The sequence below is a fragment of the Protopterus annectens genome, chromosome 4.part0 (assembly GCF_019279795.1).
Source record: "Protopterus annectens isolate FY-2018-M chromosome 4.part0, PAN1.0, whole genome shotgun sequence".
Classification (NCBI taxonomy): Eukaryota; Metazoa; Chordata; order Ceratodontiformes; family Protopteridae; genus Protopterus; species Protopterus annectens.
The window spans coordinates 1465364875-1465382915 of record NC_056733.1 but is presented as its reverse complement, the minus strand read 5'-3'; the positions used below and the strand labels follow the sequence as shown (position 1 = coordinate 1465382915).

At 42.2% G+C, this 18041-nt stretch overlaps 1 protein-coding gene across 2 annotated transcripts in view; it reads left to right on the top strand.

Moving 5' to 3' along the window:
• Positions 1–18041, top strand: part of MXD3 (MAX dimerization protein 3) — a 167230-nt gene that overhangs the window by 36645 nt on the left and 112544 nt on the right. For both annotated transcript variants that reach the window (XM_044069309.1, XM_044069308.1), the window contains exons 4-5: positions 3332–3446; positions 10994–11168. In XM_044069309.1, coding sequence (XP_043925244.1) covers positions 3332–3446; positions 10994–11168 — 290 coding nt within the window. The remainder of the gene's footprint in view (positions 1–3331; positions 3447–10993; positions 11169–18041) is intronic.

Genomic DNA, 18041 nt, shown 5'->3' with positions numbered 1-18041 from the left:
CACATTCATGGCTAAAAGAGTGCTTAAAAATGTATACGGTACATCCTACACTGATTGATTACATTACAGCAGTCATGAAACCGTGGCAGACTGCTTTGCAATTAATCCATGATAAAGGACAAATTATTATTCCAGGGATAACAATTCAAAGGGGGATATTCCAGGGTGATTGTCACCTCTACTATTCTGTCTTCTCTTAACCCATTAAGCTGTCTACTTAACAGCTTAGAACATGGCTATAATTTGGCTCCTAGAAATTAACAAAGTGTAGAGTTCTCCTCTTCTCTTTGTGGATGATTTAAAACTGCATAGCTCATCAGATGAGGAACTGAAAGTACAACTCCAAGTTGTCAAAACTTTTTCAGATGATGTAAGAATGTCATTTGGTCTTTAAGTATGCAAAAGCAACCTTTAAAGCAGGAAAATTGCAGCACCAAAAAAACATCAGTTTGGGACAAGAATGTGATATAAAAGAACTTGAGCAAGAGGGAGTGTATTAATATTTGGGAATTGATGAAGGATCAGCAATAAAACATGAACAAATGCGAATAAAACTTGGTAAGGAATATTTTAGAAGACTTAAATTAATCCTGAAAACAGCGTTGATATATAGAAACAAAATTCAATCTATGAACCAATTTGCTGTTTCTGTCCTAACTACCGTTTTGGAGTGATTGACTGGTCCCAAAGCGTGTTGGATAGATTAGACAGGAAAACAAGATGGATGCTTCATGCTCACCAAATGATTTATAAAAATCATTGCATGCCAAGATTATATATTCCCTGTTCTGAAGGAGGTATGGGCCTCCTTGAAATTGATTAAATGTATAGATCTGCAGTTGTGGGACTGCACACGTATCGGCTGACCTCACAAGACCCAAACATAGTGAAAGTCTTTAAACATGAGGAGAATAAATCTAAAATTACTTCCCTGCTTAGTCTAGCAGAAGCATATTGGCGTCCAGCAGAAGTAGAAATCAAATCAGAAGTAGATAAAAGGCAGCAACTGAATGTGCCAAAAAACAAAAGAAAGACTGTAAGGTGAAGAATCAGATGAGAAGGCAAGAAATGTGGAAAATGCATAAATATAGTTGCAAGTATAGAAAACTTCTGGAAGAACCTCATGTTGATCTGGATCGAACGCAGGAATGGTTAAGGAGAGGCGAATTTAAACCAGGAGATAAAAGATTGATATTGGTGGCCCAAGATAGTGGGCTATGTACACGCTGTTTTACAAAGTCCATTTAACCTGTGGGAGAAACAGACAAATGTAGGTCTTGTAAAACAGAATTGGAAACAGTCACACACCTCGTTGCTGGTTGTGACATACTAATGGCACAAGGACTGTATACTGAAATGCATAATACTGTGGAAAGACTGTTTTATTGGGGATTGTGCAGACATTATGGTATGGAAGTGGCTGAAAAACACTGGAAACATGAGCCATAAAGCATCATAAAAAATGATTGTCTACATCACATGGGATCACCCAATACCAGCAGTTCAAAAGATAGATGCGAGAAAAACAGATATAGTGGTCCATGAAAAGAAGACAAAAGTAGCATTGCTCACTGAAATTGCCACACCTAGTGACTACAGTGTATTGCATGCAGAGAAACACAAAGTCATAAAATATCAAGATTTGTAGGCAGACATGAGAGCAACGTGGAAGAAAAATACCCAGGCAGTTCCAGTAGTAGTAGGAGCAACTGGTCGTATAAAAAGAATCTACAATCCTATTTTGATATGTTACCAATACATGTAATTCCATACGAATTGCAGAAGGAGTCATTACTGGACACATTGCGGGTGCTGCGAAGAGCACTTTTGTCTGACATCAAAGATTGAAACAATAGTAATTTTATAAACTTTAATCGTACTAGGAATGGGGTTCATTCCCGTCATGGTATTAAAAACTCAAAAAGATTTGCAGAAATAAAAAAATGGATGACTAGACCATATATTTTCAAACACAAGTATGCCATTAAAAAGAAAAATGTGAACGCATTATACAGACATGCTGTAACGTGTACAGGTTCTAAGAAATGTGCAGTTTTTCATTCCTTTGTTATACTTCCATAATCAGGGGAAAGTATTGGCCACTTATTCAGCATTTTACAAAATGGTAATAAACATGGAATGGCAGTGAGACACACTATTTTCCCTTTAAGCTGCTACCATCTTTTTTATCCCTTTGTGTAAATATAAGATTTCTGGATAGATTTTCTTTTTTAGTTTGTATTCCATCATCGGCTTTAATTATGTCTTGTTGAAGTAAATGCGGCCATGTGGCAAAATGTGTTACTTTTCTGTGCTGTTCTCTCCTTTTTGCCAATGCATTTTCTCCCATGTATGATGATTTGTAATAGTTTAAATTTAAAATAGATGTAACTGTTTTAAATACACTGATTTCGGCCAGATTAGCTACTTTCTGCCTGTTGTGGTAAACTGTGTCTTATTCATTCTCTTTTACTCTTTTGTAGTATATAGGGTTGGTAGTTGTGTGAATTGTTTGTATATGCCTTTGAACATTAGTGCAGGAGGCTCAGCAACATGTATTCTCATCTTACTACAGCATTTCCCCTTCTAGAAAATAGAGTTATTAAATGCACCTTAGATAAAATGTTGTCTGTGCAGGTGTTGCATTGCTTTTCTCTGGTTGTGCACTTAAGTAGTCAAGCTATGTTGCATTACTTGATTGTCAGTTTGAATTTTGTTATATATTTCTTTATTCTGCTTTAACATGTGCTTGTTTTAGATATGGTTATCATTTATGCATGTGAATTCTGGCTGAAAATTATCCTCTGACGAGTTCAGTTACTGATAAGTAAATAGTACCCTCTAAATTTGTTTGTTTTAGATATGGTTATCATTTTTGCATGTGAATTCTCCCTGAAAAGGGTCCTCTGACCAGTTCAGTTACTGATAAATAAATAGTACCCTCTAAATTTGTGTCCTGATGGCATTTTCTTATGCACACTATAAAGGTGTATTTGTTACTGTTATGAAACATATTTGAATACATTTGTTTCTAACTAGAAAACAATCAAACCTGCTCTGCTTTTATCACCCTGTGTGGTATATTAAATGAACTCCACAGACCTTATTTTTTAACTTATTCAAATGTTTGGATGCTCTGACATGCACATAACCTCTGCTTTCTCTTTCTGTAAGCAAATAAAAGTTCAGGTGTGTGGAGTATATCCATTCAGCCATTGGTCAGTTTTTGTTTTTTTTCATACATTCAGCAGATGTCTTTGCACCTTTGTTTTTGCTATACTGAGTTTTGCAAAGGGTAATGCTGATTATTCTTTTCCTGTTACTTACACAGAAGGGCCCAACTTCGATGGCAGTTAGAGGAGCTGAGAAAACAAATTCCACATAGTACAGAATCTTCACGGCATACAACGCTTACACTCCTGCAGAGAGCTAAGCTGCTTATTAAGGTAAGCTGGGAGTTTGCTGTGTAGTCTCTCCTGGTTTCTAATGCTTCCATATAGTGTGGAATCTTCATAGAATACGGCTTTTGTCAGCACACAGTAGGGCTGTATTGCTAACTATATGTTGCTCTGTTTTCCTTTTTTTAAATTTAGAGGAGGAATGTTAAATGTTGGTCTTTGCTTGTAATCTTTCTTCATGTCACAGTTGCAGCTCCACTCCAAAAGTGCTATGGTGGTAATAGTATTTTTTTTTTAATAGTATATGGGACAGATCCAGTGACTCAACCCCACCCCCCCCAAAAAAAATCAGGCATCTTAAAATAGGGGATGTAAATGCACAGTACTTTTCTGCTAACAATGTGTGTGTGTCAGTGCAGTTAAATTTTGGTCTCAACAGACATTTTGAAATGCTATATCCTGCGTTGTGTTTCAGCTGCACTGCAGTAGCACCGTGTGTGTATATTTGTTTAATAATGTAGATTAGTTTTCTGTTGCTATGAAATGCAGTGCAAAATGTCACAACCCTGGTGAAGACCTCCCTATGTTAAGCTCCAGCCAAAGAAGTACAACTTGGGTATTTCAGAGTAGCACATACTACCGCAGTATAATATTGTGATAATATCTTGTGTAAAATGCAAAGAAAAATGTCTCATGCAGTCACAAAAGTGCTGGTTTACAAAAAGTGGGAGCAGCCAAAATGGATCTCTAGGTGGGGAGTTGTTGATACAAACTGAAAAACCTGTGAATTCCTATTAATTGAATCAACCGTACTGTGTCGGTAGTACACTTGACTACTAGGAAAACAAACAAGCAAAAAAAAAAAAAACACGAAAATGGGAAAAGAATTCATCTAAACAAAAAAAAAAAAAAACACCTCAGCAGTTATGAGGACAAACGGGAAAAATAGATACTACTCAGGAAAATATGCCTGTCACTCTGGGAAACAAAAGATTAATCAAATCCATAAGGAAATACTTAGGATCAGTGACTGTCCGATAAAATGCATTTCAGTCAATAATAAAAGAATCCAAGAAATGGAGGCAGTATTAGTGAAGCATTCTGATGTGATAACAGAGATGCAGAAGACCACAGGGAGAGAAATAGAAGAAAGGCTGACTTAAAATGAAACAAAGACTGAAGAAGTAAGACAAAAATAGTAAATCTGGAGAAAAAGACAAAAATTAATAGAAATGGAAAATAGAATAAGGGGATAAAACATAAGGTTTTCAACATTCCCAGAACACGTGGAAGGAAATCACTGTGAAGAGGTCATGGTAAATCACCTTATTGCATGGACTGGTATTCCACAAGATGATCATAAAAGGATTTAGTTTCAACAAAAATCAAAATGAAATATCACGGCCCATAATGTATCGCCGTGAGACAGTGAGCATGGATTCTAGTACACCAAACCACTCTTCAAACAAAAATGTTTTAGTAATTGGTGATGCCATATTTATGGAGATGCACAGATTCCCCACTTACTAGGCTGGACAGGCAGGTTGACAATGAGTTGTCTTTCAGGTTCCAGGATCTCGGATGTCTCAAGGGCCCTGATACAGAGCAGAATCCTCTCTTCTCCATGATTGATGCTTAGGTACAAAGAAAAGATGATTAACTTCAATAATTGGATAAAATATTGGTGTCATTCTAGGGTGCCCAGAATGCATCAGAGAGAATGAGATGCAATACAGTCCTACTTACCTTGCAGAGGACGGTCTGCAACTGTCATTCAAAGACTTCTGTATACTGGCTAAACCCTTTGCTGCCCCCATAGTGCTTTTTAGGTTAAGTTCGTTTAAAGAACATTTCAGTATCAAAATAAAATCTAATTAAGGTGGCTGTACTCAATGCCAGAAGTCTAAACAACAGCATGCCCAACGCTGAGGCATTCAAGAATTTGGAAGGCATCCATATTTGTGCAATCACTGAAACCTGGTTTAAATGTCCAGAAACACTCCCTCCATACCCAAGTTTAGTGCCTACCATGCCTTCAGACTAAATGGTCGACTGTGGTGATATATCCATATTTGTCAGATACGTATCACAGCTAGACAGATTTCCAAAATGCACAAATTGAAGTCATCATACTCCAAATAACATTAAACAAAATCAGCTATCAGTGAGTTGCCTGTTACAGGACCCCCTTCCATGGCATCAGAAGTCCATGTCAGGTTTCTAAAACTGTGGGATGAACTCCTCATAAGAACTCCATCATTGTGGGAGACTTTGCCATTAATTGACTGGACTACCTAAGCCACCAATGACATTTTTAGACCTAATTAAAAAAAAAATCAGTGGACCAGGTTGTTACTAGCCCAGCTAGAGGACAGAATATTTTTGACCAAGTGCTTACAAATGTAGCAACATGATGCACAGCTTCCTTAGTAACTCCCTGTCTGATTAACTCCGGCTATAAGCTAGTAACATTTTCCATGAAACTATCTAAACCTCCTAAAACCCGTACATCAAAATTCAGACTTCAAGCACACAAATCTCTTTGAAGTTTTAAAATTCACTTCTAACCAACATCATCCCAGACATTGCCTTAGCAGAGAGATTTGCCAGTGTTTTATACCCACATAACTGTATGTAGAGACTATGCAGTCTCTCCAGATCATAATATAATTGGAAATTTAAAAGTAAACCATCCTGGTGGTTCACCAGTATATATAAAATCAATAATAGAGGGGAAAAAAGCTCATTAGAATATACAGGAAATCTAATGACCTCCAAGTCTTAGTAAATATTAGGAATTTGACTAAGCATTTTAGAGTATTTGCTCTAATAAGGCAATCCATAAACTAGGGTTGACATTTGAAGCCAAAGACAACAACAAATACTTTTTTAGTTGTTAGAAACACTCAACACTACAGATGTCATGGTAAGTGATAAAACCTACTAACACCTGGTGGGCATTGACAATATCCTAGCAAATGTATTTGATGCAGATTACAACACTGAGACTAATATCCAAAGCCCTGTGATCCCTGTAGCCCTCCACCCCTCCCTAAAGAGCAACGACTGAAAGTGCTGTTCAAGACTAAGAACATGTCCTCCTTGACACCAGATAATATACATGGCTATTTGATAAATAGTATTAAACATGTCCTGGTAGAACCTCTAGAAAAGCTGTTTAACCTGTGTATGGCTACAGACTTAGTCCTGGAACCAGGGCATACAACACTGCTTGTGCCACTACATAAAGATGGCTATACTTCTGACCCTGGAAACTGTAGTCCCATCAGCCTGACTAGTTTCATTTGTAAGGGCATGGAAGTGATTAACATCAACAATAAAAATCTCATCAGGCTAGATCCAGAGCAGTTTGGTTTTGTAAAAGGCAGGGCCTGTCTATTGAACCCAATTAAACTTCTGAGGATCTATTGAACCCAATTAAACTTCTGTGAGGCGGTAAAACAAGTTATTGCAATGACTTTGATTTGGCCTAGGCATTTGACACCATTCACCCATGCTACCATAATTAATAAACTAAATGCTATCACAAGTTGGCTAAAAACCCCACAGGTAGTAGGGGCAGTGTCAGAGAAAATGAGAGTGACCAAGTAGTATCTTGCAGCGATTAGTGTTGGCACTCCTTTGTACAGAATTTACTTCTGTGACCTCCAGACTAAAAATAAAGACCTATGGCTAACCATGTTTGTGGATGACTGCAAACTGCGAATTGTTGTCAAATCCCCCCTCTAACACAGAAACCCTCTCTGGCAGGAATGCACACTTACAAATGCCTGGAGTATTAAAATGTTCATAAATTAAATACTGTGTCAGATACAGCAGTATAGTACACTGTCTTTGTCAAATGGGACATGAATAATTGGATAGATATAGTCACCCGGGGCACAACTGGCATAGCCCTCCCCAAGAACAGAGGTACCATCTAAGGTGGGACCTGACAAGATGCAGTGGTCATAATACTGAGTATCCTTGAACTTCCTGTGCAGTCTTTGTACTGTGAATATCAGCTGGCCTAGTGGCACATAAGGGGGCACTCCTCTCTCTGAAGACATAGGCCTTTTTCATCTTGGTGGGGAGCTGAGGCCTGCTTTGTCAAGTAAACAGTCTGGATTTTTGCACACTTCACTGTCCCTTAGCAGAAGATGGGTACCATTATTTGTCTAGTGTGTGTGTGTGTGTGTGTGTGTGTGTGTGTGTACAGTAAAGTCTCAGTTAACCAGAAATCAAGCAACCAGCAAAAATAATCGAAGAAATGCAGTACAATTTTCACATGTTACACTTTCTGTCCCTCGTCCACCCCCCTCTCCTGCAGAAACATACATTTTTAGAGTTTTAAAAAGGAAGATGGGGATAAATTTCCTCTCTCTCCAACCTGAGACTAAGTCAAACCAAACAAACAGTATAAGGTACAGTTTTAGTCAGGCTTGTTTTTAACGGGTCAGGCAACCAGAAACTACAGTTATCCAGCATCTACCAATCCCCATGGGTGTCTGTTAACTGAGAGTTTACTATATATGTGTGTGTGTGTGTGTGTGTGTGTGTGTGTGTGTGTGTGTGTGTGTGTGTGTGTATGTATATATGTGTGTGTGTGTATACACATATATATATATATATATATATATATATATATATATATATATATATATATATATATATATATATATATATATATATATATGCGTGTGTATATATATATATATATATATATATATATATATATATATATATATATATATATATGGATATATATGGTTTACAGTCACCATTGAGAACTGCTTTCAATCAAGAGTGACACTGTCGAAATGCATATTTCCAATGGGCAGTTTTGCAAACCCAAGTACATGGACTACACCTTATCGAATGGTTAATGTAGTTCGAGTATTTGAGTTCGGAATTTTGAGTGGAAATCACAGTTCAGTGAGGAACCGGGAATTAACCCATTTCCTCACTGTAGTGCGATCTCTGAGTTGGTATATATAAAAATTTGCAGAGGGTGTGGGGGGTGCAGGGGGGGCTTTCCCCCCTGCCAAATAATAAAATACATGTACCGTTGACTATGGAAGGCCACAGTACAGTAACCTGCATAGCACGGATGACTGACGTCACCTCCTGCTCTGTCGAATACATCGAACTACGTGTGTCGATGTGTTCAGTTTTGTCCTGACCACAATTTCGCTGTCCCGGATTCAGGATTTCGGGTTGACTATGTGACATGTCAACTTATGCAGTTTCAAGGTTTCAGTATTAAACGTGTGTGTGTGTGTGTGTGTGTGTGTGTGTGTGTGTGTGTGTGTGTGTGTGTGAGTGTGTATATATCTGTGTACATGTTGTTTTTGTGTTTGCTTTACACGTTCAGTGTTTTAAAATGACGATTGTATGGTCTCGGGCATATGAATTTTGACGTTTTAAAATGCTGAGCATGTAAAGTGAATATATGGTTTACTATTAAAAGGTCGAACGGCACTCCTTTGAATGTCGTATAGTGGACACCGGAAGGTCGTAAATGTCGAATGTCGAAGTCAGAAAATCAGTCTAGGAACGGTGTTAACATGGGTTGAGGTAGGTGTTCGTATTATTCTGAACTACAAACATCTCCCCTACCTCGACCCATGTTGAAACCCATTCCTAGATTGTTTTTCCGAGTTCGCGATTAGCAGTTTCGGCCTTCCGTTGTCGACTATACGACATTCGGAGTGCCGTTCGACCTTTTAATAGTAAACCGAATATATATATATATATATATATATATGTGTGTGTGTGTGTGTATGTATGTATATGTATATTATACATATATATATATATATAAGTACACAGTCTTCAGTTGCTCATTTGAGAATGATCTCCTCGAAGACCATTCATTCCAGATCAGTCAGCTGATTAGAAATGTTTGACTTTTATGTTTCCACCTACTGTGGGTTTGGTGTCATCTAAATTATAATAGAGGGATGGTGTGGATGAAAAGCCATCCCAAAAAACAAAAAAGCCAAAATGACCAATTTGTTGGACCCCACTCCCAACTGAGCATTTTACGAGGAATCTGTTCTTGACTAAGTAAACCATATCCAGTACAAACACATTCCTGCACTTAGCCTTATTTAATTGTATGGTGGATAAGAGCAGATGTCAGGATTTTGCTGCTTATACCATCTCCTCTTCCAGGGAGATGAATATTACAATAAATGGAATTTTAGGCAGGCCAATAACAAAATCACTGTTATATTTTAGGGAGTCTTTGGCAGGAATATTCTAGCTGGCAATTTGTAATGTGCATGCACTGCAGAGTCTCTTGACAGTGAAGATTCTGGTTTTATGACTTGGTACGTGAGAATCTTGAAGATTTGCTGGTGCTGTGCATTCTCTAGTAAGCTGTTGTTTGCTGGGTAATAGTGGTGCATAGCTTTATTCACTGCAAATAAAACGTACAGTCATGTACCCTGGGGGAGATGAAAAGATTCAAGGGTTCCATATAATCTAGGTACAAAGAGTTTTATGTGATTATTTCCTCTGTTTTATCTTGCAGGGTAGAGTGATAGAGTTGTGATTAAGGTAAATAGCATGAAGGGTTGTGTAGCAAGAAATTAAGTGGATTCAATGCCTGTGACTGAAAGAGTTGTTTTAATCTGAGTTCTTGGGATATCCTGTCTTGGAATACTATATCCGTTTCTGTGGGCATTTCCTGGAGGACATCAGGCTGGTTGAGGATATGTGTAAAAAATTACTGTAAATATGGTGAGGGGCATAAAATATTTGGAATATGAGAAAACACTGAGGACACTGGGCTGTACTCATTCAAAGTGAAGGAGGTCTAATATTGGCATTCTTCTTGGTCAGAAAGCAGGTGTCAGGGGTAGTGGAGGGAAATAGAAAAGGGTGGGGGATTAAGGCTTAATAAGTGGGTAGGACATCAAGGTAGTGGGGGCATGAATATTTCTTGAGTGAATGGTTGAATGTGACTAATGGCAAGCTGGAAAAGGTGGTAGTATTGATTAGGGGTGAGCTGTGCAGGAACTGACTGCAACACTTTACATACCATTAGTAAAATATTACTTTATTTCATTCTACTGTTCCTTTGTTGGTTTTCAGGCTAGTAGTGAGTGTTGCGTAGGATGTGATTAGGATGGAATGTGACATTAATATAATATAGTAATGGTGTGGTACTAAACACTCTACACCTTCCTCCCCCTAGAGAAAGTGCAGTCAGTGTCCAACTTTCCAGTCCCTCCACCCCTTCAATCTGCTATTACAGGGGAGATTATAAGTACTGTGGAATACATGGCAGCAACTATTCCAGTGATTCCCTTTTCCAGACTTCACATAAGAATGATCCAGTGGTACGTCAAATCTAAATGGTGCAACCTCTTCTACTCAGCGAAGAGTATAGTGAGAGGAGAATATCTTAAGCCAAGTTCTTTCTTGTGCTTTTGATGTTCTGATATGAACTTTTAACTGTGTCATACTTTTACAAGGAAATGCACTCTTGAGTGCATGTACATTATATGACACTAGTGTGTGTGCCTGTCTGTTATATCCTGTTACGTATGTGATAACTTCAGTCACTCCTTTTGTGTTTCCTGTAGAAACTGGAAGACCAGGATCAGAAAGCAGTGAAACTTAAGGAAAAGTTGAAAGGAGAACAGCAGTCCCTTCAGCAGAAACTACAGCAGCTTTTAGCGCAGCAGAGCACTGAGCGTCTACGAGCCAACAGTTTAGATTCCACAGCCACATCTTCTGATCGGTCAGATTCAGACAGAGGTAAGCACTCCAAGAATGTAGAAGTTAGCATTTTGTCACAGCTTCAGTTTTCTAAACATCTGGTAACTCCATTTCTGGAATTTCATTTGATCTTCATTTTTGATTTGCCATTTATTGGCAGTTACTTTGGATGTACTTTCTTAAATTGCTGTTGCAGTATTCCAAGATAACATGGTGCCTGTCCCTAATAAAGCCAAAAGACTTCCACTCACTTGTACATCTGGTGTATGACTTAAAGTCTTGGGTATGGGGTATATAACCAGACATAGGAGCATAAGATCTTCAGACTATTGTGCCACCAATCCAAAACCAGGATCTTCGCTGCCATCGGTCTGCTTTCCAAGTTGACTGCTACCATTGCTTACACTTCCACAGATAAACTCCCCATTGTGAACCTTCTTTTTCTTGCATTTATTATTGTAAGGTTTGTTAATGTCCTATTAGAGAAGGAAGAGTGACTGTGGTAGGCAGATACCTTATAAGGACCTCATTCCCAGTACGTATTTTATCAAGGGTTAGGAAATAATTATAGAAACTGTCAGATCTGTCAGTCATTTGTTCCTAAGACTCTATGTACTCCTCTTTCTCCCATTAAATTCTTAATTAGAAACCAAACATTTAAAGCACCTCAAGCAGTCCAAGCGGGTGGAACCCTCAGCTTCTGACCATAGGATTGTAGGAAGTTACTAGGCTAGTGGGCATAGAGCCTTAAGCCTAGCCATTCATGCCCCAATTTTTCCATTCATTCATGCCCACAGGCAAAAATGCCTTTAGTATATGCCTGTGCCACAGAGCATCTGTAAACTGCCCCTGTCCGTAAGGAACATAGACAACAAGCCAGGGGCAGATTTGCACTTTCCTGTCCACTGATCCAAACTGCATTTGAATAGACTTTGGGGAAGAGCTCTGCTTCGCAGGAATGGGGTGTCCCAGAGAAAGGAGTAGTCTGTGAGAGACATAATCTGTCCCTCCAATATGTTCCGTTTGTCACAGGTGAGGTTTAGATCCTTAGATTGGATACTTTTAGTGCTATTTTATCTGAAGTAGTTTACTTCATTTGCTCTTCAACCTGTGGGATATGGATCCATATCAGATCTGAGATGGCAGTTTCACCAGCATCTGATCCGAGGTCCAAGCTCCTCCCCTTACCCATAATACCCCTCCATCTCCTTCCTTCCCTCAGATCTCGTTTGTCGCAAATTTGCCTAGCATCGTGGTCTTGGAGCTCCAGGCGTGGTGCTTGCTTTAATAGTGTTTTTCTCAGGACTTTTGGGGTAAGAGTGAACTTTCTTATTGTATTAAGTCAGGGTTTCCCTTTCCTTTCCGTTCCCTTCCTCACATTGCGTCATGGGAAAAAAAAAGGTTTAGTTAGAGTTTTCCTATAGTGTTGTGTGTGTGTGTGTGTGTGTGTGTGTGTGTGTGTGTGTGTGTGTGTGTGTGTGTGTGTGTGTGTGTGTGTGTGTGTGTGTGTGTGTGTGTGTGTGTGTGTGTGTACTTGAGTCTGAAAACTGTTGATTTCTTCTGCTTTATTTTTGGGCATGGCTGAGCAGAATAAGCCTGTCTTTAGAAAGTGCGCAGAGTGTGGCCATAAGTTATCCCCAGTGGATGGCCACACTCTGTGTGTGGTATGTTTAGGGGTCACACATCTGTCAGCTGACTGTTCTATTTGTGCAGGTTTTAACCCGTGGGCCTTGAAAGATTGCAAGGCCAAGCTGGTGTTGAAGGGACTGTTGTCTGCTTCGGGAGCAGCTGTCCCCGCTACTACTGCTGCAGTCATGGTGGTGTCTGCTTCTGCTTCTTCCACCTCTTCCTCCTCCCAGGCCGGGACTCCTCCTCCTGTTCAGAGGCCTGTTGAAGGGGAAATGCTGAGAAAGGATAAAGACAAAGCTAGGAAGAGGTCCCCGGACCGGTCGGGTCCTCCACAGAAACTCCAGGCTGTTTCCAGGCCTAGTACTCCTCAGCTCCGGTCGCTGAGGTTCTCACCGTAGCCGGAGAATGCTAGACCTTCTTCCTGAGTGTCGGTGCACTGACCTTCTAAGTTGGCGTCAGTGGCTTCTTCGTCACACTCCACCAGAAGTTTGAGTGAAGTAGAGATGGACAAAATGATGAGATTTTATTCGCACCCAGATCCAGATGGGGCCAGCCCCCTCTCCCTCTGGAGGGAGGAGGTCGCTCCCTTTTTTCACTCCAATAACTCCTTCTCCAATCAGATCCCTGGAATCGGAGTTTTCAGATCCAAGGAGTCTCTGAGTCGGGTGGCCTGCGCCGATGGTACCTTGTACCTCAATGCCGGCCATTGCCCTGAGCATGTCTGATCAGACAAGTTCGGACCCAGGCAGCTCTCGGAGCTGTAGTCTGGGCATTGGATCTGAAGCGGGGTTTCCATTGGCTGTGACCGTGTCGGGTCATGGCCTCCCCTTCAGCATCTCGGCACCTGCGGGCTCGGCTCCGATTCCCCCTTCAGGTCCAGGGAGTACAGCTTCATTACTGGTGGCCCAGGAGGCTGGCATTCGATGTGGTGGAAAGGGTGCTCTCAAGTGGGTCGAGACCCCTGACTATTTCCTCAGATTCCACCCCGGCTCCCTCTGCTCTGGATATGACCTCGGCCATTTTGTCCACTCAGGGACAGCCTGCGCCTGATGTTCCCCAGGCGGTTCCCTTTGCGGAACAACAGACGGTTTGTGAGTCTACTTCGGACAGTCCCACAAAAGAGGCTTCTCGCAAATGGACGTGCAAAAGGAGGCACCTGGACTCCTCCCCAGAGTTCCTCACCGAGGACACCGACTTGGGGGAGGGGGAAGGCTCCTCCAGATCACCCCCTGACGATGTGTCACTTGGAGACATCATGGAAATCCTGCACCAACGGGGGGGGGGGGGTAGTCCACCCCCAAGCCTACATTGAACGAGTCAGTGTTTCTGGAGGCCTTCGGCACGGGCCCGTCTACTTCTTGGGTGTCCCCTCCCGCGGATCCATTGGTGGACTTATCACCTCCCGGGCATGGAAGGAACCAGACAAAGTGGAGCTAATTCCGAAATGCCCAGACAAGATTCTTTGTCCCCCTTTGAATAGACCTAGTTGAAACAAAGGGTCCCCTATAGACGCTATGGTGGTAGCAGCAGCCACCAAGAAAGAACTAGCCCAAGAAAGTCCTATGGTCCATCCTCCCAACCATGAGTCCAGGACGATGGATTGCCTAGGGAAGCAGGTGTATGCCTCAGTTACCTTTTCCATAAGGGCGCTGAATTACTTGGCACATGTTACCCGACTGCAGTGCTGCCTTGTCAAAGAGCTAGCTGAGTCGTCCCTGTAGTCCATGTCGCCGGAGGATAAGTGCATATTTTCCACATGGATGACCACTCTAAAAGCGGTATCCGACGTGTCCATGCGCCTCCTTTCGCATGCCACCGAAGGAGCGGCAAGGTCAGCCGGGTCAGGCGTTGCCATGAGGTGTCATGCTTGGCTCAGGCTGTGTCGGTTCACAGAGCCCTTTTAAGGCGTCATTTGCAAATGCCCCTTATGATGGTTCTTCCTTGTAAGGAAAGACCATTCACGAGACATTGGTCCAGAGCAAAAAAAAACATGAAGACTCTGTCTGCCATCAGGATCCACTTCTCTAACCCTCAAAGATCCTTCTCCAGGAATTGGAAAAAAAAGATGTGGTTCCAGAAGTCTCAGTATTCCTGGGACACTCGGGACTCTCCATCCCCCAGAGGTAGAGGGGGTTTGATAGATGCCGGCCCAGAGGCAGAGGGGCCCGAGGAACATGGGGTCTCTAGAACCATTCTCGGACAGGCCTGCGCAGCAGCCTTGAGGGTTTCCCAACTGCTCTGCTCTGGAGGCAGTCAGGAGTCGTCTTTCGTTGCACCTAATGGCATGGGAGTCCATGTCAACAGACCGTTGGATACTTCAGATCATGTCCAGAGGCTATTCTTTCCCCTTTGTAGAACTTCCTCTTCCAACAAAACACCTCCTAGACGTACCACCCGCACAAAGGGAGGTAGCAGTGCTCGAGATAAACAAGCTGCTAAAGAATCAAGTCATCCAGCCTGTCCCCCACGACCAGTCCGGATCGGGCATCAACTCCAGGTTCTTTTTGGTGCCAAAGTAGACGGGGACTTAAGACCTAGTCTGCATCTTTCCACCCTCAACCTGTCAGTTGCCAAAAAGAAGTTTTGGATGTCCATGTTGCAATCCATCCTGCCTTATCTGCAGGAGAAATACTGAATGTGCTAGATAGATCTCCAGGATGCATACTACCATAAAGATTCACAGACGCTGCAGGAGGTTCCTCCGCTTACGGCTAGGAGCCAATCATTATCAGTTGTGAGCCTTACCCTTCACTCTCACCACATCCCCCCGGGTGTTCACCAAGGTCATGGCAGTTGTAGTGGCTCACCTGAGTCTTCAGGGGATATAGGTCTTCCCGTACCTGAACGATTGGCTCCTTGTTGCTCCCACCAAGTGTCTACTTTGTCAAGCCAGAGACTACTTTTTGAAGCTGTCAGGCCACCTGGGAATTGCTATCAACACAGCAAAATCTTCCCTGATCCCAGTCCAGGTTCTAGAGTACATTGGAGCAAGGATAGACACTCTGCAAATGAAGGGTTTTCTAACCCCAGAGAGAATTCAGAGCTTACAACTCCATGTGTCCCTAGTCATTCAGTCACACCTCTCATCAGCAGAGATGGGTTCCATGGCAGCCACTGTTACCCTTCTTCTCTGTGCTCATCTTCATATGCGAGTTCTACAGTGGACATTAGCGGTCCAGTGGTCATGGTTAGATCTGCCGTTGACGCATCCAGTACCCATCAACAGGGTTGGCAGGGAGTCTCTCTTCTGGTGGATGCACTCCTCGGAACTGGTTGAGGGATGTCCGTTCATGGCAGCCCTTCCCCAAGCTACAGTGACCACGGACGCCTCCCAGGTGGGGGGGGGGCATTGCTCGGGAAAGACAGTCCAAGGCACGTGGTCCCTGAACGAGACCAAGTTGCATATCAGTGTTCTAGAGATGAGGACGGTCCTTTTGGCATTGCAGGCCCTTCATGCCTTTCTCCCTCTGGGAACAATTGCAATACAGTCAGACAGTATGTCAGTAGTCCGGTACATCAACAAGCAGGGAGGAACCAGATCTTATCCCCTCTGTCGCGAGGCCATGAGAGTGTGGGAATGGGCAATCTCCACCAGCTGGTTTCTAGTAGCAATGCACATTCTGGGACTGTCCAACATATTGGCGGACAAACTGAGCAGGGCTATTCTGATGCCTTATGAGTGGTCTCTGAATCTTTCAGTAGCGGAGCAGATCTTCTTTGAGTGTGGTTGGCCTTGCTGCTTTCTCTTCGCATCTCCTTCCAAAGCGAAATGCAGAGAGTTCTTCGCTCTGAACCCCGTGCAGGGGGAGTCCCCCAGAGACACACTAGTTCATGTTTGGGCTCCCGGTCTTCTCTGTACTTACCCCCCATTACCTCTTATTTCGAAGTTCCTCCAAAAGGCTCGCAGGCTGGGGAGCAAAATGAAGCTCATTGCCCCATTCTGGCCTTGCCAAGTATGGTTTCCCTTCCTCTGGTCTCCTCTTCTAGCTCCTTCATGGATGTTGGAGCCGATTCCGGATCTCATCTCTCACCCCTCGGGGTTTACACATCCAAACCTGGACAGTCTAAACTCACTGCTTGGTTGCTCCACTTCCCGTGATAGCTAGGGACTCCAGGTTTATCTTCTCCGGTCAAGACTATTCTGGTGGCAGCTCACAAATCGTCTACCAGGAAGCTTTACTGCAGTAAATGGAAGCATTTTTCCATCTGGGCTTCTCAAAGGGATCTGGACCCTTTCACAGCTTCTGTCCCAGTGCTGTTGAAATTCTTGGCATATATATTTCATCAAGGCGCTAGCTATTCTACGGTGAAAGTTCATTTGGCTGCCATTTCCAACTTTCATATTGCGGAGAACAAGATTTCTTTAGCATCCTCTAAACTTTGTAAAACCTTTATTAAGGGTACTTTCCTTTTAAGACCCCCGGTGAAGGATTCTACCCCTCCTTGGGATCTGATTTTAGTTTTACATGACCCACCCTTTGAGCCGGCTGCATCAGTGGACCTAAAATTTTTATCCTGGAAAATGGTTTTCCTAGTAGGTATCAGTTTGGCTTGGAGGGTTTCAGAACTTCAAGCATTGTCTATCAAATTTCCATATATGGTTTTCCATAACGACAGGGTGTCACTTCGTACCAATCCATCCTTTCTTCCCAAGGTGGCTTTTGCAAGTCAGATCAGTTATTTGTGTCTTTCTCTAAACCCTTTCTGGCCAAACCAATCTCCAAGGTAACTTTGACTAGATGGATCTCTTTGTATCCTTCAGGTATAAAAAGATAAGGGTATGTCACCCCTGGGTCAAGTGAAATCACATTCTACTAGATCCGTGGCTACTTCGGCAGCTTTTTTTTGGTCCAGGGTGTCTCTAGATGATATTTGTTCTGCAGCTACTTGGTCCTCGTCTCATACCTTCATTTCTCACTATAAGCTGGACATGATCTCTAGAGGGAGAGCATCTTTAGACTGTGATGCTCCGGAATATCCTTCCATGAGGGCCACCCAGGTGTCTAGTAGCTGGGGACTCTGTCCCACAGGTTGAAGAGCAAACAAAGTAAACTACTTCAGATAAAGAAGTTATGTACTCACCGTAACATTCCATATGAGTAGTTCTACTTCATTTTTCTTCAACTGTCCCTCCCTCTTTCCCCCTGACCTTATGGTTTATTACTGTGGTAGGTGGGAGAGAGCGCTTCTGTGGCTCTCCTGTTTTTACTGATAGGTTTATATATAAACTGTTGTGATAAGGTCTTATTGGGTCGGGCTTCGGTGGATGGTGCAGCAAACTCG